The sequence below is a fragment of the Arvicanthis niloticus genome, chromosome 13 (genome assembly GCF_011762505.2).
Source record: "Arvicanthis niloticus isolate mArvNil1 chromosome 13, mArvNil1.pat.X, whole genome shotgun sequence".
Lineage (NCBI taxonomy): Eukaryota > Metazoa > Chordata > Mammalia > Rodentia > Muridae > Arvicanthis > Arvicanthis niloticus.
The window spans coordinates 51,085,106-51,106,401 of NC_047670.1; the positions used below are offsets into that span (position 1 = coordinate 51,085,106).

Consider the following 21,296-nt stretch of genomic DNA (forward strand, 5'->3'; position numbering starts at 1 on the left):
CTTGGGAGGTAGAGACAGTGGATCGGTGTCTGAAGCCAACATGGTCTACAAAGAGAGTTCTAGAATAGCCAGGGCTACAGAGAAACCCTATCCCAAAAATCCAACAAAACAAAAATCTCCTCCCAGTGGGCTCAAGAGTGCCAGGGCTCAGCCAGCCTCCACGGTGGAGGGACCACCTGGCCAAGTGCAAGCCCTTAAAGTAGGAAACTAATCAAGAATGCACGAAGCACGACCGCCCTTAGCAATCGAAGGGGGCGGGTTCGCGCATACTTCCGCCTTCTTATCTGCCTGCGCTAGAAGTAGCCGGAAGCCGCTTCTTGTTGGCGTACTTCCGCTACAGAGTTGAAGTCAGTACGGCGCGCACCGGAGTTGACGGGTGAAACTGCAGGAGCTGGGGACTCCTCTGGAGCTGGACGGCAGTGCCGCTTTGAACTGCTCTGTTCCGCGCCACTGCGCTTGCGCTGAAACCGACCCTACCCCCGGCATCCCCCGCGGCCTTCACATGCGTCTTGCTGCCGCTGCTCCCGGTGAGGCTCTTCCCGAGCGGGCTAACGGCGATGCCCCTCCGGTGAGTAAGGACCGTCTGCCCCCAATCTCTGGCCCCGCGCCCACCTAGATCCCCATGGCACTGGCGCTCGGCTTTCCTGCTTCTCGCTGGTACGGCGCTCCGGCCGTCCTCGGGTCTCAGTCTGGGTCTCTGTCTGCTCCTGCCCTCCAGGACTACGGCTTTCTGTTTGTGTTTCCCACACTCCTTGCTCTCTGGCCTTGAAGTCCAGCCAGGCTTGTGGCACCAGTTCTGCTGTTCAGATGAGAAATAGATATTCTCGTTTTATCATGCAGAGTTTGTGGTTGGCAGTCACAACCCAGACCTGTGATTCCCGAGCTTCGGGTCTTCCAGGTGTGTTCCAGTTTGCAGCCTTGCTAGGCGAGTACAGATAAGAATGCGTATCAGCACGTTGTAGGTGGTTGGTTAGTCACTCCGCAAAGTCACAAGGTTGAGTGTCTGTAGGCGCAACTTTTGTGATAGCTATTAAAATAAATTATCTTGGTTTTTTTTCTTGAGACAGTTTCGCTTTTGTAGCCTGGCTGGCCTCAACTTGTGCTGACCACTTTGCCTATGTCTCCTGAGTGTTAGGATTAGTTAGACTTATTTTTACCCTTTTAAGTTGTTTCTCTTTCTACTGTTAGTTTGTAGAAGTTATTGTAGACACTAGTTCTTTGGCAGGAAAACGAATCCTTTCTCTGTTACTTGCCCTTTCATCTTCCTAACTCCCGTGTAGAACCAGAAATTGTTTCGTTGGTTTCATTAAATGTTGTTTTGTTTGGCTTGCTTTTTAAGTATCCCAAACGGTCTTTGACATAGCTTTGTAGTCGAAGTTGGTGTAATGGTTAATTTCTCAACTTGACACAATCAAAATAATTCGGAAAGAATATCTCAAGGGATTATTTAGTTCAAGTTGGCTTATGGGCACGTCTGTGGGGAATTGCCTTGATTATAGCTTAATTGATATGGGCAGATTTTGATTATAGCTTAATTGATTTGGGGCCCTGGACTATGGAAGATGAGAGAAAGCCAAGTGAGTTCTAAAAATGTATTAGTTCATTCTTCTGCTTTTGACTATGATGTGAGTAGCTGCCTGGACTTCCACACAGCAGGGGACTGTAACTTGGAATTGTAAACTAGATAAGCCTTTCTTCTCTAAACTTCCCCCCCCCCCCCCGGAGTTTTATCATGCAGCAGAGATGAAACCTGGCCTTGGACTCTTGATGATGATTTTGAGACTGGGCACTATAGCTGCTTTGGAACTCAGATAGGCCTTGCTGGCCTGGATCTCAAGAGTTGTGCTAGGATTATATGTGTGGGCCACCGTTCCTGGCCTGGCCTTGAATTCTTGCTGCTTTTGTTTCTACCCCTTAGTGCTTGGATTATAGACCTACCGGCAGCTATTTATTTTTGGAAAACTGTATTTACTGTGTGTATATATAAGGCTAAACAGCGAGACCCTGTTTAAGAGAGGGAAAAAAAAGAAAACAACTGTTTTATGGATCTTATTTCTGATAGTATTCAGTTCCTTTGAGCAGTATGTCCATCTTTTGGGGTGAGAGGGGTACTAGTTTTTTCAGATAGGATTTTTTTTTTTTTTACCCCATGGCTGCCCTGGACCTTGTTATGTAAACCAGGCTGGCCTTGAACTCAAGAGATCCACTTACCTCTGCCTCCCAAGTGCTGGAATTAAAGCATGTGCCAATCACTCAGTATCGCACATTTTAAAATGGCATTCAAACTGTATCCCAGGTCTGTTGAGATAATCAAATTGATTATAGTTTTGGTTTTTCTCTTACTAATTTGGTAGCTTTTCCTTGGGAAGCTTGGACAGATCCCTTCACCCTGGATAAGGATGATGAGTATATAGCTTGGCACCAAGGATGGGCCTCTGGGCATGCCTTTGGGGAACTTCTATAGTTTTTTTTGAGACAGTTTCTCTTTTTATCTTTGACTGGCCTTTGGCTCATCAAGATCCACCCATCCCTCAGCCACCACGCCTAACTGGGAGATTTTCTTAATTGGTTAGCTGAAAAGGAAAGTTCCACTTGAATATGGGTAGCACCACTTCACTAACTGGGCCCTGTATCAAATGAAAAGGAGAGCGAGCAGAACATGAGCAGCCTTGAGGGATTGGTGGGTCAGTTCTAGGGAGACTGTTAGCAATCTTACTCTCATTGCAGTACACCTGGTTATTGCAATGCTGTTTGCTTACTTTGTTCTGACTAGGAATCAAGATTATCTCTCTTGATAGCAGTGGGGATGCTCTGAAGGGAGGGTCATGCTGTGCTGTAGCCAGACCACCACAATGGTAGCTAATGATGGTTCCTTTCTCTTTGTACGTTCTTACCGTCTGTCTGCCTTATAAATTTATTTTTATTTTCAAGACAGTTTCTCTGTGTAGCCCTGGCTGTCCTGCAACTGTCTCATTAGATCAGGCTGGCTCTGAACTCAGACCCACCGGTCTCTGCCTCCCAAGTTTGGGATTAAAAGTGTGTGCTACAACATCAGACTCTGGTTCATTTTCAGTGGCACAGGATAAATTGGAGTGTCGTGCCCAGCACTGTAGGGATGTCTTCTTTATCAGTAACTTTTCTTGTTGCTGTGACAAGTAGCTTCAAGGTTCAGGCTTGCGGTTTGAAGGGATACAGCCTGCCCTAGTGGCAGGAGTGTGATCTGAAGCTGGACAGATTTCATCCTTGTTCAGGGGGCAGACAGGAAATGCTGGAGCCCTGCTGTCTTTCCCCCTCTTTGTTAGGCTAGAACCACAGTCCAAGGGGTGATAGTGCATACATTTAAGCGTTGGTTAGACCTCTGGGAAACACCCTCAAGTGAATACGAACCATCACAGAAGTCATTGCTTGCCCTGACCCTTCTTCCTGTACTGCATGTGGCTTCTAGCATGCTCTTTCTGACTCACTGTCACTCAGTAGCAGGCCGTCCTGGAGCCGGCTGGGTGTGAGGTGCCAGTGACCTTCAGAGACGTGGCTGTGTACTTCTCCAGGGAAGAATGGGAGTGTCTGAGTCCCAGCCAGAGGCTCCTCTACCACGATGTAATGCTGGAGAACTTCAGCAACCTGAGGCAGCTAGGTAAGGGCTGCACGCTGGCTCCTGGAGCTCTGAGGGGCCTGGCTAAAAACCTCCTGTGCTGTGTCCAATCTTGTTTGGCTCCCCTGGGGTAGCCTGACAGCCTGACTACTTCCTCAAACCCTTGGGGCCCTGCGGGGGGGGGGGGGGGCAGCTTCTGTCAACATGCGTGTGTTCACATGTAGGCATGCATACTTCTGTAGCCGCCCGCAGCCACAAGTCAACTGGGTACACCTGAAAGGGGGGCTGGGAATCGAAGGGGGAAGGAGGGCGAGAAGAGATGAGGCCAAGACAAAGTTCTCTGATCAAGGCCCCAAGCTTTAATGTTCAGCTCTCAATTTAAAGGGGAAGACCCAACCCACAACCCCTCCTGGTTTCAGGTGGGTGGGATAATCCATATTCCAGGTCTCAAGGCAAGCCCAGGGGCAGTTCTGCTTCTGTGTTCTGGGCAGCCAAGGTGGGTAACTCCACCTAGATCCTGTCACTTGACCTTGTTGTGGTAAACAAGGTCTCTCAGGCTTGCTCATGGTGGGGGGAAGGTACATACTTCTTCTGTCTTCTTCATTCCTACTTCCAGGAAGGTTCTCCAGAACACACACCTACAAGGGCTGGCCAGCCTGCTGGGTTCTTGTGCTGCCCAGAGCTAATCTTAGTCCTGGCCTTACTGTCTTTTACACAAATCAGATACCATTTCTCTCCCTTTTGGAAAGGATGCTGTGTTCAGAAACCGGGCCTTATTTCTCATCTGGAACAATGGGATGAGCCATGGGTTGACGAATGGGACAGATTTGAGTTCCTGGAAGGACAAAAAAGTGTCTACCCAGGTAAGCAAGATGAGTATTTCCTACTCTCAGTCACAGTGGGGGAGTAGGTACTCCTTCTGAATTAGGGACTTTGGAGGCAGTATGAATGACATAGTTCTGCCACTAAGCTCTGATGGCGGTTGTGTCATTGGTCCCTTGTGAGGTTGTACCTGAAGAGAGGTGTTTGAGAAAGGAGGGCAGTGTCCTAGCACTGTCTGAGCCTAGGAGTGGCTGAGATTGGACCTGTGTTATCCATTCAGCAAGGCAGAGAGGAGAGAGAAGAGAGGTCATGCTCCAGGTCCTAAGATTTCCAGTGCTAGCAGGTCATTGGGGGGGTGGGGGGGAGTTCTTTTTGCCTTGGTGGGCATGGAATCCAAGGCCTCAGATAAGCAGTTGTTGGGCTACAACTCAGCCCAGATCTGTCCCCTCCAGATCATTGTGCCTGTACACCTCCAGACAAGGTTTCTCTGAGCCCTGGCTGTTCCAGAACTCGCCCTGTAGTCCAGGCAGGACTCGAACTCACAGAGATCTACTTGCCTCTTCCCAAGTGCTGGGGTTAAAGGCGTGTGCCACAACCCAGCTCAGGGTTCACTTTCAAGTCTCCCCTTGTTAGTTTTGGCTCATCTGTGCACACTGAACACATTTTCACACCACCTTTCTTTGACTCCCTAAGTCAGTTGAGTTGATTTGACACTTGGTAGCTTTTCTTCACCTTCTTTGGATGTTGCTTTGAGTTGGTCTGTGTAAATGTATCTATTCCTCCACAGGAGGCAGAAAGTCTATAGGTTGTAAGGTGGCTTCAGCTCCCCAGAGGACCCATTCACAGACAGGAGCCAAGAGAGGAGCTACCTTGAGGAAGAATGTCCTAATGTCCGGTAAGGTGTGTCTTCCCAGAGCTACCTCTGGGAGGAGAATGAACAAAAAGGATGCTTTCCAGAACCAGATGTATGGAAAGTCCCTCAGGAAGCAGCCAGGCCTCAAGGAGCGGAGCAAGAGTGGTGCAGAGGGACATCCATTTATCTGTGGCATATGTGGGAAGGCACTGAGCTGCCATAGCCGACTGGCTGCCCACCAGACAGTACACACGGGAACCAGGTCTTTCGAGTGCCTGGAGTGTGGCCAGACGTTCCGCTGGGTTTCAAACCTTCTGCGCCACAAGAGAAATCACACAAGTGAAAAGCCCTTCTGCTGTGAGGTATGTGGACAGGCCTTCAGCTTGAAGGACCGCCTGGCACAGCATCGCAAAATCCACACTGAGCACCGGCCCTATGTGTGCAGCGACTGTGGGAAGGCCTTCAAACAGAAGTCAAACCTTCTGAGGCACAAGCTTGTTCACACTGGAGAGAAGCCTTTCTACTGTGACAGCTGTGGCAAGGCCTTTCGGACTAAAGAGAACCTCACCCACCACCAGCGGATTCACAGCGGAGAGAAGCCCTACACCTGTGGTGAGTGCGGAAAGGCCTTCAGGTGGCCCAAGGGCTTCAGCATCCACCAGAGGCTGCACTTGGCCAAGAGGTTCTATGAGTGTGAACAGTGTGGAAAAGGTTTCCGCCACCTGGGCTTCTTCACAAGACATCAGAGAACTCACGGGCGAGGAGAAGTGTAGAGCTGCCTGTGGGCAGCTGGGTCTTCTGTGGGAAAGAACTACAGCGGGTGCTCTCAAGCTGTGGCCACATACACGGTCTGTGAACCAGCAATTTTCACTTTTTGCAAGTCTCTAAGGAAGTTCTAACACAGGGAAGGGATCGGAGTTGGGCTGGCAGAGCCAGCAACATCTGTTCCTTTGGTGCTCCTTGCCTCTGGCTACTTCAGCTAAGGAATTTGCCCCTGTCCTGAGTGTCACTTGTATGCACTTTAATTCTTTTCTCTCTTAGCACTTCCACCTTGTCTCCTATCTTGTAGGAGGAAGGTTTAAGGCTTGAGCAGAAGCAAAGCTTACTGTTGGAGCTGACAAGATAGCCCAGAGGGCAAAGGCCTGCAGAGTCTGATAATTGAGTCTGATTCCCAGGGATCCACATTGTGGGAGGAGAGAACCAAGCTGTCCTCTGACTTCCCTCGTTTGTGTGTGTGTGTGTGTGTGTGTGTGTGTGTGTGTGTGTGTGTGTGTGTGTACGCGCACACAGACAGACACAATAAATACATAATGCAAGAAACCTCTTCAGCCTCGGCAGGTGGCTATAGAAACAGCCTTGGTAACAGGCTACAGAACGACCTGGATGCACATGGGGGTGGTTTGTGGGGAGGCAGCCACAAATGGTACAGGCTGGGGGGAGTAAACTTCTATTACAGTGTCTCCAGCACTTTGTTCAGCTAGAGATACTGGATCTTTGCTTCTATTTATTAGGTTTCGTTAAAGTATAACCAGGTTATTTCCCAGTGGCATTGGAGCACTGCCGGAAGGTGGATGAGCCTACTGTAGAGAGCCATCCAGTGCTGGTCAGGGAGGGGCAGCTGGAACTCCTGCTTCTGGCCGTGTTGAGAGCTAGACTCTTCTCGGTGGTCCTGTTTCTCTCTGTACAAGGTCATGAATTGTAGAGATGCCTGCCAGGCTGCGCCCATTCTCAGCTTCTGGGTCTCTTCAGGAATGAGACCCCACTGTACTATCATGGGCTGTAGCTACTGTGGTGCTGGACATCAGGTGGTACTCGGGAGCTGTCCGGGTCAGGTCTGCTACCTAGACAACATGCCAAAGTGATGGCTTCCCCTGCCATTGCCCTGAACGATCCTCTTTCAGCTCTGAACCTGGCAGAGTCCCTAGAATTAGGCTAGGCCTTATAGCAGTGTGAGGTGACCATGTGCACCACAGGGCATCTTGAGTTATAAATGAGCATGCCAGCTATTCAGCTAGACATTTGTCTATCAGGCGGAGCTCATGGACACAGCCCTGCAGTCTACAAGCTGATCAAGGGACCAAGCACATGTTCCCCTTATAAAATCAGGTTATCTCCAGATCTAATGACAGATTATGGTTTTAAAGAATTTCAGGGGGCAAGAGATGGCTCAGCAGTTAAAAGTACCCACTGCTTCAGAGAATCCAGGTTCATATCCCAGCACCCACATGACAGCTTACAGCAGTCTAACTCCAATGCCAGAGGATCCAACACCCTCTTCTGGCCTCTGGACACTAGGCCACACATGTGATATCTTAATAAGCCACCAAAGGTTGCTTTTAAGATTTAGAAAATTCGCCAGGCAGTGGTGGCACATGCCTTTAATCCCAGCGCTTGGGAGGCAGAGACAGGTGGATTTCTGAGTTCGAGGCCAGCCTGGTCTACAGAGTGGGTTCCAGGACAGCCAGGGCTATACAGAGAAACCCTGTCTCAAAAAAAAAAAAAAAGATTTAGAAAATTCTATGTGTATGTTACCCACATGTATGTACGTATCCAACATGTGTGCCTGATAGCCACAGGTATCTGAAAGACTCAGATATCCTGGGACTAGGTTTATAGATTGTTGTGAGCACCATATGCATACTGAGAACAACCCAGGCCCCGTGCAAGTGCTCTTCATCCCTGGGCCATTGCTCCAGATTAAAAAGCTTATTTAGACTGAGCCTGATCTTTCTGCTTCTACCTCCTGAATGGATCACCGCTGTACAGCTGGTTTGTGCATTGTTGGGGATCAAACCCAGACATTGCATTCTGGTAGACACTTCAAACCAGCTACATCCCAAGCCCTGTAAAAATAGGGCCAACTGGGGCCCTACTTGTGTGATTGCAACCAGGCTAGGTCACTTCTGTGAATTTGCAGTTCCAACATAGGAACTGTTAGGTCTGCAGCAGTTTGAGTTTACTTCTGTAAGTCAGAAGCCTGCATTTCATTTCCTATACTTATATAAACTTGGATAAACAAATGTGTCTGCCTGTTGAGGCCCACATTCTGCCTCAACACTTTGGTGCTAAGTGCTTTGGTCAAGAGAGAGTGTGGCTCTTGGGGCAAGAGACTCGAAGAATGGAGACAAGACAGGGTGTGATTCAGTCTCTTCTATTTTCTCAAGTCTCCCTTATTGAAGGGAATTCTGAGGTATTTATATACACAAGTAGGAGAACACAGGTGAAAACATTTTACCACGTGCACCATACAGCTGAGGTCACTAAACAGCAAAACAAGCTATGTGGGATAAACAATATATCAGAGTGTGCTTCAGCTGTTATAGGCTTTTGACAACCAAGTCTTTCATCAGGGTATATGGTTCCAGATGGCTGCAAAGTTGATCTAGCCGCTTTCTACTAAAGTCGGCTCCCAACTGGTCCCCCTTTTTAATTTTTTTTTTTTTTCAAAAGGGAAGGCTGGGAAAACTTACGGAAACCGTGCCTGTCCTAGGTTGGAACAAAGGACCCCAGCCTCACTTAAGATGGTGAGGCCTCCCTTATTTTAGGGGCAGGGGTCTCGATATGCTCTCTTACCCGTCATTGGCTAACCGGCTTAGCACGTAAATTAGGGGTTAATCCTCGTCAATCTTGATGACAGAGGTTTCAGAGTCCCCTACTTCCAGCCTGTAATAGCGGACCTGTATGGGTTTCATTTGTTATCTGTTGCCGAACCAAAGCCATCAGTTTGAACAGCATGAACCCGAGAGACAAGAGACTTAATAGCTAAACCGTTGATATAAAAGCAACACTCTTTAAGGCAACACACAACTTCCCCTGTTGGAGAAGTGAAAGGTCTAAGCCTTGTACCCACAAATTTATACCAATGAAATCCTTGAATTTTGCATCAGCTTAGTAACAATTATACAGATAAAGACAGCCTAATATTAACCACCTCAGTCCCCAAGTCCAGGGAATTGGGGCGCCGACTCTTCATTAACTTCTTCAAGCTGAACATGGGCGTTGAGATATTAGAAGAGGGATGAGGGGAAGGGTAAATTGATAAGCATCTGAAGTCTGTCTTAACTACATCCAGCTGGAAGTCCAGGGCATCAGTGAACATGCAGGTGATAAGATTCATTCTCCAAAGCTGTGTATTCTGCAATATACAAATCTCAAAACAAGGTTTAGTATCAAGATAATTATTTTGATTCTCTGAAATATAGTGTTCTGGAGGCCTACCTCTGTCATGTCTGATCCATATAATTCTGGAAGACATTACTACCTTAATGATCTCTTCAGAAAACTCCTAGAAAAACCTTTTTTTCCAAATTAGCCTTTCCTTAAGCCAGTAACCAGAAAAACCTTTACATTGAGTTTTTATCCAGAAAAATATACAACTCAGAATCACACCCACTTTGAAAGTTAAATCAATTAACATTATCATTCTGCTTAGCTCTCTGTCTAGAGCAGCCTTCTATTTATTCCTCGCGTCTTTAAAGCCTTTTTCATCTGTTTTTACTCACTTATTTCTTGCCCCATTTTCGTTACTATAACCTTTATCTATTTATCTGTTTGGCTCTCTTGACTCAGAGCAGCCTGCAATTTACTCCTTGCATCTTTAAAACTTTTTTCATCTGTTTCTGCTTATTTTTTTCTTGCCCCGTTTTTGTTACTATAACCTTTATCTATCTGTTTGGCTCTCTTGACTCAGAGCAGCCTGCAATTTACTCCTTGCATCTTTAAATCCTTTTTCATCTGTTTCTATTTACTTATTTCTTGCCCCGTTTTTGTTACTATGCAATCACCTTTGTTTCACTTCGGAATTCAGCCAGCTCCGTCAGTCGACTGGTTCTCCAGCGCAGGGTGTCTTCCACTGTATCCCGCTTACTGGAGTCCCTGTTCGGGTGCCACTAATGTTGAGGCCCACATTCTGCCTCAACACTTTTGCCTCAACACTTTGGTGCTAAGTGCTTTGGTTAAGAGAGAGTGTGGCTCTTGGGGCAAGAGACTCGAAGAATGGAGACAAGACAGGGTATGATTCAGTCTCTTCTATTTTCTCAAGTCTCCCTTATTGAAGGGAATTCTGAGGTATTTATATACACAAGTAGGAGAACACAGGTGAAAACATTTTACCACGTGCACCATACAGCTGAGGTCACTAAACAGCAAAACAAGCTATGTGGGATAAACAATATATCAGAGTGTGCTTCAGCTGTTATAGGCTTTTGACAACCAAGTCTTTTCATCAGGGTATATGGTTCCAGATGGCTGCAAAGTTGATCTAGCCGCTTTCTACTAAAGTTGGCTCCCAACATCTGCCTTCCACCTAAAGGCTGCCGGGCAGGTAGGTGTCTGTTTCTTGTCCAGTAGTTGGAGTTGGGAGGGGCTTTCATAGGTAGGAGCAGGCAGAAAGGTCTGCTTTGCCCTGTATCTGAGAAGTGGGGACTGACTTGAGTAGATTTGCTTGTGGTTCTGGAGATCTGAACCTAGCTAGAGCTAGGCAGGTGCTGAACTGCTTCCCCGGCCCTCTTTGAGACAGTCACATTGTCCAGGCTGATTCTGAATTTTCCATCCTCCTGTCTCAGTCCCCAAGTGGTTGGGATTACAAGCCTATATCACCAGTCCCTTGAGTTGAGTGCTTCTCCACAACAGCTGGCCTCTACCTGGTTGTGCGTGTGTGTGTGCGCGCGTGAGAGAGAGAGAGAGAGAGAGAGAGAGAGAGAGAGAGAGAGAGAGAGAGAGAATATGCTTGCTACATCTCTGCCCACTCACTACCTTCTCAGAGCTGAATATGGGACCAGCAAGTGTCAGGATTATGCCTATGACCTCTATCCCTGGCAATACTCAATTTGTTTAGCCAGCAAGTTATAAAACATGTGGCATTCACTGGTTACCTGAACCAAAGATAAGGTCCACAGAGCTAGGGAGAATACATCTCCAGTAGGACCAGCGCTGCCTCACCCACCCCAGCATCTGGAAGCCATGGCTAAGCAGGTTCCTTAGGTAGTATACCAATTAGACGAGGGTTTGGTGCCCATGGTAGTTGTGGCATATTGTTGGCTGTGTGTCAGTTTTGGAGAGTTTTAAATCCACAAGAACTTGGGGTGGAAGACCTACTTCTCAGCACATGTCTATCCCCTAACAGTCAAAAGCTTGTGTTTATATCTGGGACCTACATTGTGGGTCTCTAAATGACATAAAAAGAGTCGGCTCTTGGGTGACTGAATGTTGGAAGCACATTGGCTCTAAACTTGGATCAAATGTATCCTTTTCGAGGTGTCAATCACCTCTTCACAGTACTGTGGAAACCTGAGATCCACTCACAGTGGCGCCTTGGGATCATGGAAGGCTGGGGCCACCTCTCCACCCAGGTAGAGTTGATACTTCACTCAGGCATGTTGCTGCCTCTGCATACTTGTTAGGCATTTGACAACCTGCCTCAGTTGGCGATGCTATACAGGACCTACAGAGGTATTTCCCATTTCAAACCTGAGGCAAGACAAGCCTAAACCTACAATGACCCATCGCTTGCCAGCATGTTCACTGACTAAAGGTGGGCAACCACTGGAGCTTAGAATGTTTTGGTGGGTTTGTCACAGCTGGGATATTGTCACCAATGGGGATGGGAAGACACAGATGGCCAGCAGCACCTTACCCCTTTGTCCCACCTGTTTTACCCTATTTACAACTGCAAAGCCATTTCATCTCACTTGTTTTGAGATAGTCTCTTCTGTGTAGCCCAGGCTGGTCCTGAACTTGATTCTTTTGCCGCCTCAGCCCAAGTGCTGGGATCACAAGCCTGCACCACCACAGCCGTCGGCAGCAGATTGGCCAACTCAGCCTTCCTCATGCCCCTTTAATACAGCGCCTCATGTTGTGATGACCCTCAAACATAAAATTATTTTTGTTGCTACTTTGCAACTGTAGTTTTGCTACTCTTGTGAATTGTAATGTAAATATCTGTTCCCTGGTGGTAAGTAACCCCTGTGAAAGTCATTTGACCCCCAAAAAGACACAGGTTTGACAACCACTGATGACCTGAAGCTTCATCTAGCAATTGCTGTGGGCCAGCTGTTCCCAGTGCCCGTTATTGCTCCTATGCCTTCTCAGTCCACAGGCCATGTGGAAAACTACAAAACCCCACACCATACAAAGGAAGAGGAGAAACAGTACCTCTTGTTTAAAAAGGTACTTAAAAGGTGAGAAGGGACCTAGTGTCTCATGACTTTTGCTGGGATGCTGTAGTAGTCGCTTCTCTGTTGCCATGGTAACAGCAAGGCCAACAGCAGCTTAAGGAGAGTTTATTTTGACTCCGATCCAAAGAGATCAGAGTCCATCATGTCAGGGAAGCATGGCAGCAGGCAGGCATGGCAGCAGATGGAGGAACCTGAGAACATGCATCCTCAACCACACACACTAAGCAAAGACAGCACTGAAGGTAGGATGGGGTTCTTAATGGAAAAGTCCGCCCCCAGAGACACACTTCTCCATTGAAGAAGTGCCTCAAAAACATCACCGAAACAGCACCACTACCTGGAGGCCAAAGGCTTGAAATTTACCACAGAAGCCGTGGTACTCCCCCAACATTGACAACCACAGAGAGTTCCAAGGAAGGATTCCACTCAAGTGTAACCTGGTGAACCAATATTTTACTTTATGGAGAAGCTTCATGAAGCTTCACACGAGTTTCACCTTCAGTTAACACCCCACCTATACACTCAAGCACTTCTGAGAACTGCCTGCAGCTGGGCAATATCAGACAAGGTTGGGCGCTGGCAGCAGGGGGTGGCCATAATCTTAGCTATGGTCTGATGACCTACCCCCCCCACCACCACCCTTTGCAGAAAATGTAGGTAGGCTTGAGTTGGTGAGGATGTTTGGCTAACCGACTCAAATGGCAGTAATATCTAGTGAGTATTTCATACTCATGCGGTAGTATCTGAGGGTTGGGGGATGGCTCACTGGATAAAGCATGTGCTTACCTGCATGGGGGCCCAAGTTTAGATCCCTAGCACCCACGTAAAAAGCTGGATGAGCATGTAACCCACCCATAATGATAGAAACGGGATTCCTGGGGGCAAACTGGCCAGCTGGACTAAGTTCAGTCAGAGACCTTATTGATAGAGCAGAGGGTGATCAAGGAAGACCTCTGATGATGTTGAACTCTGACCTTCACAAGCACACCCACATTTATGCAGACATACATCTAGACATCTGCAACACACAGATGATTTCAGTATCTGCTGTTAGGTCTAATGGAAGAAGTCTGGTTTCTAAACGGGTCACAAGGCTGCTCTTGGACAGCAGGACATACACCCTTGTGGTCTTATAGGATTCCATGCAGGGAGCTGGGGAGACAGCTCAGTGACAAGCATTTGCTGCTCTTCCTGATGACCCAGCTTTAGTTCCACCCACACAATGGCTCACAAATATCTAACTCCAGTTCCGGGAATCGGACACCTCTCACCTCTGCAGGCACCAAGCATGCATATGGTACACACAGAAAACACCCATACACATACAAATCTAAAGTCTTTAAAGATTTATTTTCTGTATATGGGTGCTTTGCATGTACACATGAAGGCATCCAGTCCCATTGTCATGGTTATGAACACCGTGCAGATGCTCAGGATCTCTGGAAGAGCAGCCAGTTTTCTAAACTAAGATTCTATTTTTGAGACAGGGTTTCTTTGTGTAGCCCCTGGCTATCTTGTAATGCTCTCTGTAGACTAGGCTAGCTTCACCAGCCTTTGCTTCCTGAGTGCTGGGATTAAAGGCATGAGCCACCACCACCAAGCAAATATATATTTTTTTAAAAACAGCCTTATTAAACCCTAAAACTGTCTCCTGAGGTGTCTCTACCATTTGCATTATCCCTCAACAATGGGTGAGTGGGTGAGAAGGTTTGGTTAGTTATGCTAAAGAAAATCCACACTGACCTCTTGGGTGAGATGCCTCTACTTTGCTAGTCCCATCCAATCTTGTCCCAGAAACAGATGCATCAGAGTTCTAGCAAGTGTCTAGCCAACCTACCCTGGTCCAAACATGTGGAAGGTCCATGGTATTTCTGTCGATGACCATGTCTTTGAACACATGAAAGTGAGGATCCCCAAGGCAGTGGTAGAAGGTTGTGGGCTCCCTCATCTTGCACCTTGGGTCAGGAGGTATCACCTGCCCTGAACTTCCTGGACAGGAAAGGTGTCCAAAGCCAACACACTCCAAACCTCAGGTAAACTTTTTTTTGGGGGGGGGGGGGAGGTGAGGTCAAAACAGGGTTTCTCTGTATAGCCTGGGCTGTCCTGGAACTCACTCTATAGACCAGGCTGGCCTCGAACTCAAAAATCTGCCTGCCTCTGTCTCCCATGTGCTGGGATTAAAGGCGTGCGTCACCACTGCCCGGCAGAAGCATCTTAACGACTGGCTTTGCACATTAAGACAAAACGGGCTGCTCCTCCAGAGGTCCCAAGTCCAATCCCCAGCACCCACAACATGGTGCCTCAACAACCATCTGTAATGGGACCCAACGCCTTCTTCTGGTGTGTCCGAAGACAGCTACAGTGCGCTCATATACATAAAAAAAATTTTTTTAAAGAAGTTTAAAAAAAGAGACAAGACAAAGGGGCTGAGGTGGTGGTAGATGCCTTTAATTCCAGCACTGAAGAGGCAGAAGCAGGAGGATCTCTTGGTTTCAAGGCCAGCTTGGCCTACACAGAGACCCTTTCTAAAAAGAAAAGGTCAGACCAGCACAAGGGAATTTAAGACGTAAGGTCCATAGCTAGCTTCAGACACCACAGGGACAATCTGGCCAGTATGATTTAGTTTATAGTATTCTCTCCAAGATGCATTTCCTAATTTTAATCATGTCTTGAAGAAAGTTGGACAGGACTTGGGATGCAGCTCAAGATGTAGGGTTGTTTATCATCCATACAGCCTGGGTTCAACACCCAGCACCAGAAAAAAGCAGGTCAAAGTCCTATTCAGCAAACACACTGAATAGGGATGTATTTAAAATTAAGGGGCATAACTGTCTCCAACAGAATCCCAGAGTGCTGAAAGTACCAAATACATAAAATGCGTCCCTGTTCGTTCATTTAGATAGGTGACAACGGGAATTCCCAATAATTCTTGCAGTGTTCCCTAAATTGGAATATGTATATATGTATGTATGTGTGTATGTACGTATGTATATGTTTGTGTATATATGTGTGTGTATGTATGAATGTATGAATGTATGTATGTATGTATGTATGTATGTATGTATGTATTGGGAAAGCCCATTAACTTTCCCCTATACTGAGAAGAAAATCGGCTCTCTGCTGCTGAAACTACACTACCCAACTTCCCCTGAGCACCGCCTATGCCTGCCTTGCTGGCTGTTCGGTGGAAGATCATGTTTCCAGCAGCTAAGGAAACATCGAGCTCACTTGTAGCTCCAATGGCAGGCCCCTGCTCACTTGAAATACGGGGCCATCGACCCAGGCAAGAGCCAGAGCATTACAGAGTTTGTTTTACACTTTTATTAACATATTTATGCACCAAGAAATCTTCCAAGGTATGTCTCTCCACCCCATGCCCTACTGGCCTGCCCCCTCGTGTGTGTTCAGGCTTGCTCCAAGACAGTTTCTGTGCCCTCTTCAATGCTTTCTGTCTCCTCCAACTGTGGGCTGAGAGGGACCTGATCTTCCGACACAACAGAGAGAAGCTTGGAGCTGGACTTTGAAGGTGTGTCAATTTCTGGAGAGACCTCACGCAAGGAGGGCTGTGGAGAGATCCGAGAGCCCTCACGCGACCGCAAGGTACCTGAGGTCATGGATGGAACCCTGGAGCCCTTGCGTGACTGGGTCGTGGATGAGACCCGCGAGCCCCTGCGTGATGGAGTCAGAGATGAGACTCGAGATCCTGGACGTGATGGACTCCGGGGAGCAATCACAGACTCAGCCTTCCGAGACCGGGCGGGAAAAGACTCACTGGATAATATAGATGGAGTCTTGGAGGCTCGGTGTGACTGATCTACCGATGGGATCCGGGAGCCCGGAACTGATTGGGGCGTAGCCTGGGCTCTTAAAATGTGATAGGTTGAGTCCAGCGCGGTGGCAATTGACCCGATGCGCAAGTTGGGCTGGTGGCTTTGAGGTGGCTGCCAGAGTGGTGGCCCCCCGGGGCCCCTGTGCAACCAGCCGTGCATTTGCTCCAGGTTCTGGGTGTCCACGTGCTCCCGGCGCAGCTGCTCCCGCTGCTCTAGCAGCTGCTGTCGCATGTCCTGCAGTAGCTGGGTCCTCTGGAGAAGCCTCATGAGTTCTTGTCGGAGACGCCCATTGTCTGCCTTGAGGGCATGTGCGTGGGAAATGAGGGAACGCGCTGCCTCCCGCTCTGCGCGGCGCGTCATGGACTGCACGTGCAGGCGTGCCTCCCGCTCCAAAGCCGATTTGTCATCCAGGAAGCGTTGCTTCACCCGGTGGAGAAGCTGCGTGTGCTCCACGCGCATGTGCAGCAGCTCGCGCTCCAGGGTCCGGATTCGCGCCAGCTGCTCCAGCTGCAGCTCCTACATGGGGTGAGGTGGGGGTTGGGGTGGGGGGGTGCCGCCGGTCAACGCACCGGTAGGGAGCGCGCCCATCCCTCTCGACCCCGCCCGGTCCGCGCGGGGGCGCGCGCACTGGCCTTGTAAGGCTGAAGCTCCTGCACCTGCTGCGTCATGTCTTCCGCGCGCTTCTTCATCTCCTGCAGCTGTGCGCGCACCCCGTCCTCACGGCCGTGGTAGAAGGATGCCAGCTCGGCTCGCTGCCACCGGATCTGCGCCAGGTCTATGCGGTTCTGGTCCTCGAGGCGCACCACGGCGTTGGCGCAGCGCAGGGCGTGCGTGCTCACATAACTGGCAAAAAGCCGGTTCTCTTCGCGTAAGCGCTGCGCCTCGCCGTTCAGGAACGCGTTGTTCTGCAGGACCTGGTCTATCCGCTGCTCACAGGCCACCAGGCTCTCTGAGAGCAGCACATACTCGCGCTGTAAGTACTGCGCGTGTTCCGAGAGCGGTGGCTCCGCACTTTCCTGCTTGCGCCCGGCGTTTTGTCCGCGCTTCTTCTTGGGCGCCATGGCTTGAGGCCCAGGCCAACTGGACTCATGAGAGCACCGTGCTCCACCCGCTCCCCTAACTCAGTTACTCCCCCCCTCTTAACCCGAAAATTCTGAAGAACTACACCCCTAGGTTCAGAGAGATGTGTCTTCAGTTTATGAAGTTTCAGAGCAGGCAGGATTAAGGATCAGAGAGCACCGTGGCCAATCTGTATTTGAGCGCTCCCTCCAGACCACAGCTTTCGCATAATGATGTGTACCTCTAGGAATGTTGATGTCCAGCTTGCGCATCCTCTATGGAGACAGAACTTGGTCGCGGTGCCTCGACCCCACCCCATTCTGTTGCTCTGGCAACAGCTTGATTCAATATTTCGTTCCCTACCGTTTGTTATATCCATGCATGACCCTTCAGCCATAGCGTCCCAGTCAGGCAAAGCTTCAACTTCAAGACACTGAACTAACGTCCAAGTCCCCACCCTCAACTCGTCAGGGTCTCAGTGCTCTCACAGTCACTCCACCAGATGCTCTTCAGGTCCCACAGGACCAATCACAGATCCAGGAGGCAAAAGAGACCTTTAACATGATCAATTAGGCTGGGCAGTAGTGGCGCATGCCTTTAATCCCGAGGCAGAGGCAGGAGGATCTCTGAGTTCGATGCCAGCCTAGTCTACAGAGTGAGTTCCAGGACAGCCAGGGCTACACAGAGAAACCCTGTCTGGAAACAATGACAGCAACAAAGCGATGCTCAGAAACCCTACCTTGGGGATTTAAAAAAGACATTGATTAGAACCAGATTGGCTTCCTGAACAAGGAAGAATTGAGAATTTCATGGTCTATTTGCCTCACTGGGAAGAAATCCAGTTGGTGGATACCTGGATGCCACACTGAACTAGGTGTCAGGCTCCATCAGTGTCACCGTGTTCCTCAGTATATTTGGTGAGATGTCACCTGGCAACAAATCCTGAAGATGTCATTAGGAATGCTTTTGGTAGCTTGAATGAAGAAGCAGCTGGTCCAGAAAGACTACCATAGATAGTGGCTGACATCCCGGGGTGACTGTACAGAGGAGGAAGTGGGTGAGCTATACAGAGAAACCCTTGTTCACAAAAGTAGATTTCATCTACATGGAGTTCACACACAGCTTTCCAGAGGGAGCAAAAGACAAAGATGTCCAGATAAGCACACAGACAAACATTCCTGCTGCTGCTTGGGTTGTTTCTGAGATTTTTGTCCTTAGCATTACAGCTTTTTTTGCCTTCCTCATTTTGTACTCTTAACCGTTTGGGGGCATATGTGAAGGGACTCGGCCAGCTTGAGCTTGGTGAGCAAGTCTCACCAAGGCCTTGCCCTCCTTCCCTATTCCCTCTGCCTTGCTAAAAACCATTAGATTACGCCCCTATCAAGATATCAAGGTCTGTTCCCCTATTTGGCCACTTCCTCCTCCTGAGGCTGACTACCAAGGTCCAGCTATCAAAGAATTGAAATCCAGCAATCAAAAGCCCCCTTTGGCTCACCTAATTAACATGCACAATTAAAATTAAACATTTCATCCTAACACAGGGGATTCCCCCTTGTATCTTTATAAAACACAACTTTCCTATGTGCCACAACTGTCACCTCTATCCAGAGGCAGCCCTTTTTTTCTATTCCAGGACAAATAACCCTTCCCTCTCTCCTTTGTTCCTTGCCCTTCTCCCTCAGTCTCTGTCTCCTGTGTTTGACTCTCACTTCCTATCCTTCTGGGTCAAATAAATCTCCTTTGCAGGAGAACTGGGCCTTGGGGTGTCCTGAGCCAATACTTTTCCTTTCAGCATGTATCTTTATAATCAGACTGGAAACAGGACTTTCTGTTAGTTTCAGCCTTCCTGTCTCTCCCACATAACTACAGCCCATACAGAGCCTTTTTTTTTTTTTTTCAAAGAAAGTTCTTTACTGATTTTGTTTTTCCCTGAGTGATGAACTTTTTTAAATGGGAGTGTTTCTCTGGAGCCCTGTAAAGCACCGCCCTGGGGGCTATGTGTCTGTTTCTCCTCCAGCTAGAAGTCTCAGCCTTCAATACAGCTCTGACTGAAAACTTACATGTGTGCTGATTTTGCTTATTCTTGTCAGCATCAGAATTTCTGTTCAGGTTTATCCATGCTTACTTACACTCTTACAAATCTTATGGACAGATTTGAGGATCATTGAGTTTATGAAACCAAATATAAAAAAAAAAGATTTTAGTAACCCTCAAATTCTGTGACTCTTCCTGGGGAGACATGAACAAACCACCTCAAAATCTGTTCCACCTAAGTCTAGCTTCATGAACGACTGAGTTTACTGGGGTTACTTATAGGAACATAGACCATTCAAAGGCAACTGCATCACCAGAAGCCCACCCAGCACGTGTGAAGGAAATCTGCATCACTGGGAGTCCCTACAGGGCTTTCAGGCAGCCCAGTAGGTGAGACTTCTGGCCCTGAGTGAAGGCAACGTGGGGACATATATAACCTCGGGTGAATCTCACTGTGAATGGGCAGTGAGGCTTGAGTAACCTTGACTGGGGCTACTGAGAATCTTGTAAATTTCAGATTTCTGGTTTCTTTTACTTCCTGAGCTTCAGGAGTTGCCTCCTCTCTTCATGTTTCAATTTTGTGGAATTTGCTACACTCACTACAAAGCATTCTTACTGCTTTGAGAACTTACTGTTATTAGGCCTGGCTGGGTAGGTGTTGGGGGTCACCTCATAAAAAGTGTATAAGTACAACTGGGTGTCAAGGTTTGATCCTGTAATTTTAGCACTTGAAAGGTGGTGGCAGGGGTATCATGGAGCTAAAGACTAGCCTGGGCTACATAAGATCCTATCTCAAAAATAAAATTGTATACATAACTGGGTGGTGATGGCACAAGCCTTTAATCCCAACACTAGAGAGGCAGAGACAAGTGGATCTCTGAGTTTGAGGCCAGCTTGGTCTACGGAGCAAGTTCCAGGACAGCCAGACCTGAACAGAGAAAGCTTGTCTCAAAAAAAAAAAAAAAAAAAAAAAAAAAAAAAAAAAAAAAAAAAAGTAATCCCAGCATTGGAGAGGCAGAGGGGCCAGCCTGGTCTATGGAGCAAGTTCCAGGCCAGCCAAACCTGAACAGAGAAATCCCATCTCAAGAAAAAAAAAAAAAAGTATAAGTGAAATTACTAAGTGTGATGATTTGAAAAGGTATGGCTCCCACAGACTCCTGTGTTTGGTTAAGAGATGTGGCCTTGTTGGAGAGTGTGTTGAGTGTCACTATGGAAGCCAGCCTTGAGGTCTGTGCTCAAGCTACACCCAGTTGGCATACAGTCTCCTTCTGCTGCCTGCAGATCAAGATCTAGAACTCCCACCTCCATCTCCAGCACCAAATCTGCCTGCATGCTGCCATGCTTCCCACCGTGATGATAATGATAAACCTCTAAAAGCGTAGTCAGCCCCATTTAAATGCTGTCCTTTATAAGACTTGCCTTGGTCATGGTGCCTGTTCAACAGCAGTAAAACCCTAAGACACTGAATTTAGGGTCTGGTGAGATGGCTCAACAGGTTACGGCACTTGCCACCTAGGCTCATGACCAGACTTTGACTGTTGGAATCCATATACTGCAAGTTATCCTGTAACATTCTCACACTTGATACACATAAATAAAAAAATTACATTGAAAGACAAGGGAGAACCTGTTTTAGTATTAATATTTAAAGTAACTTGACTATGAGAGTCTTGTAAGGGAACTAGATGTTGGTCTTTAAATACTGTCTTTTAGGCTGAAGAGATGGCTCAGGGATTAAGAGAACTGACTGCTCTTCCAGAGGTCATGAGTTCAATACCCGACAACCACATGGTGGCTCACAACCATCTGTAATGGGATCCGATACCCTGTTCCAATGTGTGAGAAGGCAGCTACAGTGTACTCATATAAATAAAATGAATAAATCTTTTAAAAAATACTGTCTTTTACTATGAAAGTGTACTTTCATATGT

The 21,296-nt window shown here is 47.9% G+C and overlaps 2 protein-coding genes across 3 annotated transcripts; one reads left to right on the forward strand and one right to left on the reverse strand.

Moving 5' to 3' along the window:
- The first annotated feature begins 206 nt into the window (after positions 1 to 206).
- On the forward strand, positions 207 to 7,638 carry Znf707 (zinc finger protein 707). 2 transcript variants are annotated; one of them, XM_076912280.1, is made up of 4 exons: positions 207 to 568; positions 3,475 to 3,634; positions 4,342 to 4,455; positions 5,202 to 7,638. In XM_076912280.1, the coding sequence occupies exons 2-4, from the start codon at positions 3,601 to 3,603 to the stop codon at positions 6,038 to 6,040; spliced, it is 987 nt and encodes a 328-aa protein (XP_076768395.1). In that variant the 5' UTR covers positions 207 to 568; positions 3,475 to 3,600; the 3' UTR covers positions 6,041 to 7,638. The 2 variants fall into 2 exon arrangements, with proteins under 2 accessions (XP_076768395.1, XP_034371916.1); XM_034516025.2 differs by having other exon boundaries at positions 208 to 568; positions 3,478 to 3,634.
- A 7,989-nt stretch (positions 7,639 to 15,627) lies between these two features.
- On the reverse strand, positions 15,628 to 20,309 carry Ccdc166 (coiled-coil domain containing 166). The gene is made up of 2 exons (XM_034516019.2): positions 16,905 to 20,309; positions 15,628 to 16,788 (listed from the first exon to the last, which is right to left on the reverse strand). Exons 1-2 carry the CDS (start codon positions 17,331 to 17,333, stop codon positions 15,847 to 15,849), a joined length of 1,371 nt encoding a protein of 456 aa, XP_034371910.1. The 5' UTR covers positions 17,334 to 20,309; the 3' UTR covers positions 15,628 to 15,846.
- Between the last annotated feature and the right edge of the window lie 987 nt (positions 20,310 to 21,296).